At 51.2% G+C, this 10,934-nt stretch overlaps 1 protein-coding gene across 1 annotated transcript; it reads left to right on the top strand.

Moving 5' to 3' along the window:
* The first annotated feature begins 3,754 nt into the window (after nucleotides 1–3,754).
* Nucleotides 3,755–10,071, top strand: LOC102022711 (cardiotrophin-2). The gene is made up of 3 exons (XM_005405279.2): nucleotides 3,755–3,976; nucleotides 6,443–6,579; nucleotides 9,504–10,071. Exons 1-3 carry the CDS (start codon nucleotides 3,961–3,963, stop codon nucleotides 9,960–9,962), a joined length of 612 nt encoding a protein of 203 aa, XP_005405336.1. The 5' UTR covers nucleotides 3,755–3,960; the 3' UTR covers nucleotides 9,963–10,071.
* Nucleotides 10,072–10,934: the final 863 nt, after the last annotated feature.

Genomic DNA, 10,934 nt, shown 5'->3' with positions numbered 1-10,934 from the left:
CGAGCTCCTCCAAACAACCAACAGCTCTTTGCAGCTTCCACCAGCTCCCAACAGCCTCCTTCTCCTTCTCCAGTTCTGCCTCTTATGCTGCTGGCAACAGTCCCCAGGTGGGCCTCCCACACCCAGAGGCACGCTTACTCAGTTCAGCTGGGGGTTATAAGGTGACCACCAGTTAATAATCCACTACAAAGAGCAAGTGTAAAAATAAATAAGCTGGGCATGATGGTGTATGCCTGTAATCCCAGCACTCTGGACACCAAGGCAGGAGGATTGTCATGAGTTTGAAGTCAGCCTGGGCTCCATGATGAGTTCAAGGCCAGCCTCAACTACATAGTGAGACCCTTTCTAAAAATAAAAAGTTAGAGCCGGGCGTGGTGGCGCACGCCTGTAATCCCAGCACTCGGGAGGCTGAGGCAGGAGGATCATTGTGAGTTCAAGACCAGCCTGGGCTACAAAGTGAGCTCAAGACCAGCCTGAACTGCATAGCGAGACCCTGTCTTAAAAAGAGACAAGAAGTAAATAAATATATTTTAAAACACTGCATTTTTATCCTCCCATATTTGATTTGTCATACTTATCACATGCCAAGTTCCTATGCATATATATTGGTCTTTCCCTGGCCTTTCCATGCTGGCCTTTCTATTGACCTACTTGTCTAATTTTGTATTTTTATTATACAGTATAACTGGAGCGTAAACCTAAAGCCCTTTGTTTTGTTGGTTTTGTTTTTGTTTTTTGAGACAAGTTCTCACTATGTAGCCATTCTGGACTTGAACTCACTATATGTCACAGACTGGCCTCAAAGTTAAGTGATCCTCCTGCCTCAGCCTCCCAAGTACTGGGATTACAGATGTACACCACCACAGCTAGCTCCCAGCCCTTATTTATTTATTTATTTATTTATTTTTGGTACCAGGAATTGAACTCAGGACCTTGTACTTGCCTGGCAGGTGCTGTTCCACTGAGCTATATCCCCAGCGCTCCTAGCCCTTTTTAATTTTTTTTTTTTTTTTAAATTTTGAGACAGGGTATCACCAAGTTACTAAGTGGCCCAGACTGGGCTCAAATTTGTAATCCTCCCATCTCGGCCTCCCAGAGTGCTGGGATTACAGGCGTGGACCTTGCCCAGGGCTCTGCCACTGAGCTATACTTCCATCCCCTCATACTCTGATTTATTTAGTGTAGTCCAAGGGTAGCTTCCTCACTTGGCAAGGTCCACTCGTCTGAGTAGACCATGTTCATGCGTCACTTCCTTGGGAAGGTCAGGTCATACAGAAGCCATCCAGTATGTAACTGCTGGACAGAGGGCTGTCCTGCTAGAATTCTACTGTCTCCTCCTGTCACATCAGATCACATGAGGCCAGACGCTGGGCTCTTTACTCGTCATCCTCAGCCTCCTCGCCAAGCCTGGGGCTCATGAAGCAGAGGAAAGCTTGGCTGGACCTCAAACGTTGCCAAAGTCTGGGCTGAGGCTGGGTTGGTATGTGTGCTACCACTGCCAAACGTATGTCCCCAGCCAGGGATTTAGCTCAGCGGCACAGCACCTGCCCAGCAAGTGCAAGGTTGTGAGTTCGATTTCTGGTACCAAATAGAAAAAAATCTGCTTTCTTTCTTTCTTTTTTTCTTTTTAAGTGTTTTTCAGACAAGGTCTTGCTATGCAATTCAGGCTGGGCTTGAGCTCACTTTGTAGCCCAGGCTGGTTTCGAACTCAAAATGCTCCTCCTGCCTCAGCCTCCCGAGTTCTGGGATTACAGGCATGCACCACCACACCTGGTTCCAGATGGGAATTACTATCCCCATGTCTAGATAGGGAAACAAATAAAGGCTCTGAGGGGTTTCGTAGCTTGGCCAAACTAGTGATGAACAAAGGCAGGACTTGAACCCAAGCCTTCTGATTCATAAATGACTGAGGTCCCGATGACACCAGCTTCCAGTGAGAAAGAACATTTGGAGGCAGGCAGACATAAGGAACAGGCCAGCATGGGGCACACAGGCTTCCAACCTCTGCCAGGGTCATCACCTCACACAGATGGAGCTGGGCCTTAGGTGGGGCCCCTGGGGGTCAGAAGAAAGCAAGAGAAGCCCCAAGAGGTGGACAGTGCTGGGGTCGGTGGGGGTCAGCCTTCCTCCCAAGAGAGGCGCCGCGCCACGTACACCTCCACTTGTGAATAGCACAGATCGAGTGTCCGCCCCTCCCGCCCCTCCTGCCCCTACTCCACTGCCGCGCCTGGCCCACGCCTCAGCGCACCGACTCAATGGGCCTCCTCTAATCCCTGACATCACCACCTGCCCGCCATCGGCCTACCTGCCAGCCCGCAGGCCCCGGCCTTGAAGATGCTGTTCAGAGGCCCCCAACCCAGAACCACCTTTGTCCGCAACCTCCCCTCTCCTCCAGCTCACAGCTCAGATTCAGGACACCCCACCTCCCGGCCCAAGCCGAGAGACAGGGCCTAGGGTCTTCCCTGGCTTTGCTGTGTGGCCCCTGGTAAGTAGCTTCCCCTTTCTGGGCCTCGGTCTGCTCAGTTTAGTCCCAGCCCCAGCCCTGGCTAACCACATCAATCGCTTTGGCTGTTTTGGTTTTCTCCAGCTCACGCGTTACTGTCGATCTCGATCTCCACACCGGACTGTGTGCCCACAAGGCGGGGCCACCTGCTTTGGGGTCTCCGGGCGCCGCAGAGAGCAGGCGCTTGTTCTACCTGCCCAGGGTAAGTACCGCTGCTCTTTCTCCTCCCTACCCCCGACGGGGTTGCGGATGATGGTGAAGCAGGACTGCGGCCCCCTGGGTGGAGTCGGGGTAGGGCCCACGGGACCCCTCTCTGGTTCCCAGAGGGTGAGTGGGAAATGTTGCCCCACTGTGGCGAGGTTGGGGAGGCTCTGGGGTGGGACTTCCCCCAGCTGCTCAGCCACAGGCCTCCGAGGGAGACGGCCTGGGGGCTGTGTGTGTCCCATGCATTGTGATGGGCAGGGGGACAAGATGGCCCAGCCCACCGGATGCTGAGATGCAGCTCCCTGCAGCCTCCTGCCCCCACCCTGGCTGTCGGTGTCCGTGTGCACGCCTGTGCGCGTGTCTGCTCTGTGCCCAGCGTGTTCCCACGGGCAGCTGTGCGCACTTGAGCGCTCGCCTCTCCGGGGTCCTGGCTGTGTGACGCGTGCAGGCCTGGCCAGGTGTGACACACAGGTAGGCGCACCTGCTAGTGTTGGCGCCGTGGGCAGGGACGTTCGTTGCTCGTGTTCCACGATCCGTCCCCGGCACCTAGCGCAGGGACTGACGCGCAGTAGGGCCAGGCACGCTCGAGTGGATGAACACATGAGAGCGTGCGTGCGTGTGCCCACCTGCCTGCCGCGGGCCCGCACGCTCGCATGTGCGTGGACGTGTGCGTGCTCCTGTGTCCAAGGGTGCGCCTGCTGTGGGTGACACTGCTCCTGTACTGCCTCCCCTGCTCCTTTTCCAAACTCCTTGGGAGCCAGGGCTCCGTGCCTGGGTCCCTGTGGGCGTGGGCGGAGCAGGGGGCCGCCTCCTCAGGGGAAACTGGATCCCAGGACGTGCAGAGCAGCAGGGAACAAGGCGGCCCCTTTGTCCCCCATAATCCCTTCTCTGCCCTTGCCCCCTCCTAACCCACCAGGGTTTAAGGTCAAGTCTGGGGGCGGTGAGGGTCTGAGGTGTCATCTCAATCGCCCCTTCTCCGGCTATCACTGTCTCCCGGACTTCTGCGTGGCCTAGAATGTCCGCCCCCCTCTGGGTCCTGCCCAAACCCCTCCCTGTCATGTCCCCCAGCTCTGTCTGCCCCATTCTCTGCCAGGACCCTGTCCACTGCCCGCCCTCCTTCTGCAGGGTGTGACTCCTTCCCTCCCTCCTGGGCAGCTCCAGGGCTCAGCCCCAGGTATAAAGCCACTTAAGGGACAGACAGGTGCCCTGGAAAGCCCCAGAGACTGCGGAGAGGAAGGCGCCCAGGAGGGAGCATGAGCTGTCCGCTGGGTGAGTGAGGGGCGAGAGCACAGGGCCCAGAGGCCGGGAGGGAAGCGCCCTGCCTGGCCGCCTACCTGGCTGCTCTGGCACGCGTGCCTAGGGAGCAGGCACCTGCCGAAACCTCTGCTCCTCCCATAGCAGGCCTGGTGCATCATTCACTCAACAAATATTCGCTGAGTCCCTGGCATGTGCTAAGTACAGTTGGTATCTGTGGAGGGTTGGTTTCAGAAATTCCCTCCCTCAGGACACCGACATCTGAGGATGCTCAAGTCCCTGATAGAAAATGGTGTGATTTTGCATATAACCTATGCAATCTCCTAAATACTTTTTTTTTTTTCTTGGTCTTTTTGAGACAGGTTATCGCTATGCAGTTCAGGCTGGCCTTGAGCTCACTTTGTAGCCCAGGCTGGCCTCAAACTTGCAGTGATCCTACTGCCTCAGCCTCCTGAGTGCTGGGATTCCAGGTGTACGCCACCATGCCCGGCCCAAATACTTTAAATCATCTCTAGATTACTTATGATACCTAATACAATGTAAATGCTGTGCAAATAGCGACTGTACCTATCGTTCAGGGAATAATGACAAGAAAAAAATCCACACATGTGCAGTAACGGATGCAGTTTTCCATATGCAGCTGGTTGAGTATGTGGATGTGCAGCAAACAGATCCCGAGGGTTGGCAAGAGTGCTCTAAGCACTTGGGGATACAGCTGTGAACAGACAGAGGAAAATCTACGGCCTGACAGCAACTTTACTGTGCAGACACAGCACACAGGCAACATCGAAGTAAATTATAACGCCAGTGTGATGGGAGATGAGCTCATCCAAGCTGGTCGGGAAGGGCCTTCATTTTCAAGCGTTTCTTGATTGGTTCTCAACTTCTGGGAACTCAAGAATGCAGAAAGAGGACCGAGCTGGGCGTGGTGGTGCACACCTGTAATCCCAGCACTCGGGAGGATCCGTTGCGAGTTCGAGACCAGCCTGGGCTACAACATGAGCTCAAGGCCAACCTGAACTGCATAGTGAGACCCTGTCTCAAAAAGACAAATTTTTTTTTTTAAATGAAAGTAATAAATATACAGAAAAATACACAAGTCATAAGTGTGTGGCTCAGTACATTTTCAGAGAACGAATCCTTTATGTTGTTTCTATTCTTTCTGGGGATTGAACTCAGGGCCTTTCCAATGGGCTAATTCCCCAGCCCGCTGTTATTTTTTATATTGAGAGAAAGGATCTCAATAAACTGCAACTAGAAGAATGCTGGGGTTCAGGGGGTTACTGAGTTAGTAGTGGGTATTTTGCATTCAAGATGTTTATTCTTGGGCTGAGCCAGACATGGTGGCACACACCGGCAATCCCAGCACTCTGGGAGGCTGAGGCTGAAGGATCACAAGTTTAGGCTCTACTTAGGCAATTTAGAGACTGAGTGAGACTCTATCTATAAATAAATAAATTTGGGGATGTACCTCTTGGGTTCAATCCTCAGTATTGCCAAAAAAAATTTTCAGGCTAGGTTTGAACCCGTGAGCCTCCTGCCTCAGCCTCCCAGAGTTCTGGGATTATAGGGGTGCACCACTGTACCCGATTTAGAAAAACCACATTCTTGTAATCAGCATTCAGATCCAGAAACACGTATAATGTGCTTGCTTTTATACTAAAATTGGAATGATGCAGAGAAAATTAGCATGGCCCCTGAGCTAAGATGGCATGTAAATTCATAGAGCATCTCATGTTTTGGGATTTTTTTTTTTTTTTGTCTGTTTGAGAGAGGGTCTTACTATGCAATTCAGGCTGGCCTTGAGCTCACTTTGTAGCCCAGGTTGGTCTTGAACTCACAACAATCCTCCTACCTCAGCCTCCTGAGTGCTGGGATTACAGGTATGCATCTCACATTTTAAAAAAGAGACCCCAGTTTGGCTATCTTTTAAAATAGAGCCAAAAGGATTTACTATAGGGTTGGATGCATAGAGAAGAAAATGTGGTCTTAAAGAGGAGCCCCCCACCCAGGCCAGGGGTGGTGGCGCATTCCTGTAATCCCAACACTTGGGAGGCTGAGGCAGGAGGATCATAATGAGTTCGAGGTCAGCCTGGGTTACATAGTGAGTTCAAGGCCAGCCTGAACTGCGTAGGGAGACCCTGTCTCAAAAAAAAGCAAAAACAAAAACAGAGGACATCATGGTTTGGCCCTGAGCAACTGGAAGGATGCTGGAGGGGGAGAAACTACTGAGCTGAGATGTGGTATTTTAAGATGTTTATTAACGTGCAAGTGAGAAATGTCAAGTAGCAAGTTGAATACGTAGGTCTGGAGTTCAAGGGAAGTTCAAGTGGGGTTCTGGGCTGGAAACGCTCTACAGGGTGATTGTGCCCTGACCTGGAAGTACAAGACAACTGCATGCCCTTTGGGTTGTTAGGCTGAATGAATAAACTGGCAGGCAAGGCCAGGGACTCCCTGCTGAGCTCCGATTTCCTCTGCCAGCCCCCCTCTGCCTACTGAGCCTGCTGTTGCCACCCCTGAGACTGGCAGCCCCCCTCTCCCCAGCTGAGCCCATCAGTCAAGCCTACAGCCTGGCCCTCTACATGCAGAAGAATACCTCAACGCTGCTGCAGACCTATGTGAGTGAGCCTGGGCATGAGGGGGCAAGGGGGAGGGGCATTGCCGTGGGCCGGGGAGCCAGAGCCCGGGAAACTCCTCTGAGGTCCCAAGCGCTAGAGACACACTCATGCAAGCGTTGCTACAGACGGCTAGGTGTCTGTGGACAAGCTGTGCCTCTTCGCTTGATCTCAGCTTCCTCCCTCACAAAATGGGATGGAGACCCTGCCTTTGCTGACTTCTCAGGTGTGTTATATAGTTCAAAGGAAGCACCTACAAGGAAGGGCTTTGATCGTCGGATGCTGTATGTTTAAACCACCCCGCCACCGCCAGTTCTGGGGATTGAACCCAGGGCCATAGCACAGAGCTGCATCCTCAGCCCTTTTTTATTTCTCACTTTGTTTCATTTTTTTTTTTTTTTTTTTGTCTTTTTGAGACAGGGTCTCATTGTGAAGCTCAGGCTGGATTTCAGCTCACTTTGTAACCCAGGCTGGTCTTGAACTCACAATGATCTTCCTGCCTCAGCCTCCCAAGTGCTGGGATTACAGGCGTGCGTCACCACACCAGGCTATATTTTTCATTTTGAGATAGAATCTCACTAAGTTGTCCCGCTTGGCTCTAATTTGTGATTATCCTACCTCATTATTATCCTATCTCATCCTCTCTGGGGGCTGGGATTATAGGAGAGGGCCACCCTGGCTCTGTCCCATGACGGACTCCTCAAACCACTGAGAGATAGAGTTAGAATCCATTTTACAGATGAGGGAACTGAGTCTTAAGAGGGAGTGAAAAATTTGCCTGAGGACACACAACTGAGAACTGGCAGTATTTCCAGATCTGAACCCGGTCTGCAGAATTCTGCGCCACAACCTCCTACCCCTCACCTACCTAGGGCTGGTCCACCCTAGGATACCTGGAGGGCAAACGACCAGGAATAAAGAAAGACAGAGATAAATTTCAGGGTCCAAGGGGGGCTGGGAGGAGTTTGCCTCTAGTGGCCTGGCGTGGTTACCTCTGCAGTTGGCTCGCTTTTATTGGCTAGCAAGAAGCACAGGGAGAAGGGTAGCAATAGAACAGTAACTATAAGAAACGGGGCCGGGGATATAGCTCAGCGGCATAAATGCCTGTCTGCCAAGCGCAAGGTCCTGAGTTCGATTCCCAGTACAAAAAAATATATAGGAAATGGGTGGATAAGGATTAAATTAATGAGGAGCCAGATTTTCTCTAAACCCAAATTCCTGCAGGTTAACAACTGTCCTCAGGAGATGCTATCTTGTCTCAGTAGTGCGGGGTCATCAGCATTCCTCCCACAGCCAAGGGGCACGAATTCCTCCCACAGCCAAGTGGCCGTCCATATACCTCCCTGTTCCTGAGGCAAGGTCACACCGACCTTAGGACATGGGGGTGGGGCTTAAATCAGAGTTAAAGTCAGAGTTCCCCATAATCTATCACATAGCCTGGTCCCCAACATTCACCCCCACCCCACCATATAGCAGCAACAGAGGCAGCCTGCTGGCTGGGTCTCACTTGCAGATGGTTTTGATAAGGCTCATGAGATGCCTGTTCCCATTTTATTTTATTTTATTTTATTTATGTTTGAGACAGGGTCTCTCTATGTAGCCCAGGTTGGCCTCGAACTTGAGATTCCCCTGCCTCAGCCTCCCAAGTGCACCATCATGCCCGGCTTGTTCCTATTTTAAAACCAAGTACCCTAGCCGGGCATAGTGGCGCACGCCTGCAATCCCAGCACTCGGGAGGCTGAGGCAGGTGGATTGTTGTGAGTTCGAGACCAGCCTGGGCTACAAAGTGAGTTCAAGGCTAGTTTGAACTGCATAATGGGACCCTGTCTCAAAAAGACAAACAAACAAAGAACAACAAAAAAACCCCCAAGTACCCTAAAAGAGGCACAGAGGCTCTGGGAGCCAAAATTCACGCCCCCCCCCCAGTAATACCTCTTCCCAAGTTTTACACTCCACCTAGCCATGGGGTCCTAGAGAATGCAACTCTCCTGCTACACTATACCTTGAGAAGTTCTGCATTCTACACCTCCCATACTGACACTATTTCCTGGATGGCCTCAGGTACCCTGAGCCACCCGCACAATGGGAGTATCAGCCTGGGTGATCCGCCAGTTAGGAGATCTCTCAGTGTACCTTCAGTTTCTGGGGATCTTTGAGCCAGTGTGGTACGACATATATGTAATTCCAGCATTTGGGAGGCAGAGGCAGGGTAATCGTCATGAGTTCAAGGCCAGCCTAGACTATACAGTGAGACCTGTTTCCAAACAAACAAACAAGATTCTCTGTCTTGCTTTATGGAGGCTCTCAAGTAAATTTAATAACATTAATCATAACTTTATTAAGAATTTTAATAAAAGTAACTAAATACTATAAATAAGAGAAAGATCACCTGTAATCACAATACATTGTCAATATATTTGGATTGAGAATAATATAAAAATATAACAATGTTTGTTGATTTAATATACCATTAATTAACGATGCTTTTTTGTACCCTTACTGTATGTCAGGTGCTGTATTAAGTGCTTTATATATATTATTTGCTATCATTGTCACAATAATATTGCCATGTGGGAATTATAGAAATTGTTTTTTGTTTTTTTGTTTTTGTCTTTTTGAGACAGGGTCTCACTGTGCAGTTCAGGCTGGCTTTGAGCTCACTTTGTAGCCCAGGCTTGTCTCGAACTTGCAAAGATCTTCCCGCCTCAGCCTCCCGAGTGCTGGGATTACAGGCATGCGCCACCACGCGGGGCTAGAAACTTATGATTGAATGTGCAACAGTGAACACACAGATAGGAGCCCGACTGGGCCCTTGCCCTGAGTGAGGACATCCCATCAACTCTCTAGTCTCAGAGGGCAGAAATGGAGTCACAGGCCCAGACAGCTGTTACCTTCCTTATTTCCATCTGTCTCTGTCCTTCCTGCAGCTCCAGCACCAGGGCAGCCCTTTCAGTGACCCTGGCTTCTCAGCCCCTGAGCTCCAGCTCAGCAGCCTGCCTCCTGCTGCAGTCCCTTTTAAGATCTGGCACGCCCTAGATGACGGTGAGCGGCTTAGCCGGGCCCAAGGAGCCTTCCTGGCCTTGACTCAGCACCTCCAGCTCGTGGGGGACGATCAGAGCGACCTGAATCCTGGTAGCCCTGTCCTGCTGGCCCAGCTCGGAGTTGCAAGACTGAGAGCCCAAGGCCTGCTTGGCAATGTGGCTGCCATCATGAATGCCCTCGGGCTACCTATTCCCCCGGAAGAGGACACTCTCGGGGTTGTCCCCTTTGGGGCCTCCGCCTTCGAAAGAAAATGTCGAGGGTATGTAGTGACCCGGGAATATGGCCACTGGACAGACCGAGCTGTGAGGGATTTGGCTCTGCTCAAGACCAAGTACCCAGCATAAAGGGCAGGACGTCCTGTCAGAGTCTGCAGCGATTCCTCTTTCACATTGTCTTTTCCCGAGCCTGGCGTGGCGGCGCATGCCTGTAATCCCAGCACTCGGGAGGCTGAGGCAGGAGGATCGTTGGGACTTCGAGACCAGCCTGGGCTACAAAGTGAGCTCGAGGCCAGCCTGAACTGCACAGTAAGAACCTGTCTCAAAAAGTCAAAAACAAAAAACAAAACAATGTCTTTTCCACCTTGCTTCTGAGATAAAGAGCAATATTTAATCAGAGGGCTGTGTGTCTCTGGGGATGTTTCCTACAAGCCAGGGCTCCATCTCTTACTGCCTGGGGATTCCCACCCAGGTCCCACGGCCTGCTTCCACATCTGGGTGGGTCTCTATGCAGCGGTACTGGTTTTCCTACTTCCTGGGTGCAAAGAAGACTCCCTCTGGAAGAGGCTTCCAGGACAGCTGCTCTCCTCCCTGGCTTCCTTAGAGACCTTCCCCTTCCTGTCATGTTGGGGAAGTCCAAGGGCTGCCTTCCTGTCTGTCTACCTCACTTCCTGCCTGAGGATACAGCCTTTCCGAGGGACAGGCCTTCCTTTCCCTGCTGTAGTTCATCTCCTTTGCTAGTGTACTTCTGCCACAGTTTCGCTTTTCCTCTGAAGGAGCTTTACTTCTGATCAATGGAAATCCAACCCTGGGAGAAGCAAGGATTCCTGCCGCGTCTGTTTTCTTCTCAGGACACATCCACTCTCTGTTTTGGGCTGACAGGTGGCCTCCCTGGCCTAGGGCTTTCACAGGGATTGTATTTATCTCAAAGCTGTCTTCCTATTTTCAACAACTGTATGTACAGGTAACTTTAGTTTTAATTTTGAACATTTTATTTACAAAATATTAATTATTTATTATGGAATAAAACTCTTTTAAGGTTTTGCTTTTTTTTTTTTTCCCTTCCCCTTACCACAGACCTGGCTGGTAAGAGAGAGCTGT

This window comes from Chinchilla lanigera, unplaced genomic scaffold (assembly GCF_000276665.1).
Source record: "Chinchilla lanigera isolate Chin_1 unplaced genomic scaffold, ChiLan1.0 scaffold00092, whole genome shotgun sequence".
NCBI classification, from domain to species: Eukaryota; Metazoa; Chordata; class Mammalia; order Rodentia; family Chinchillidae; genus Chinchilla; species Chinchilla lanigera.
This window is presented reverse-complemented; position numbering and strand designations above follow the sequence as displayed.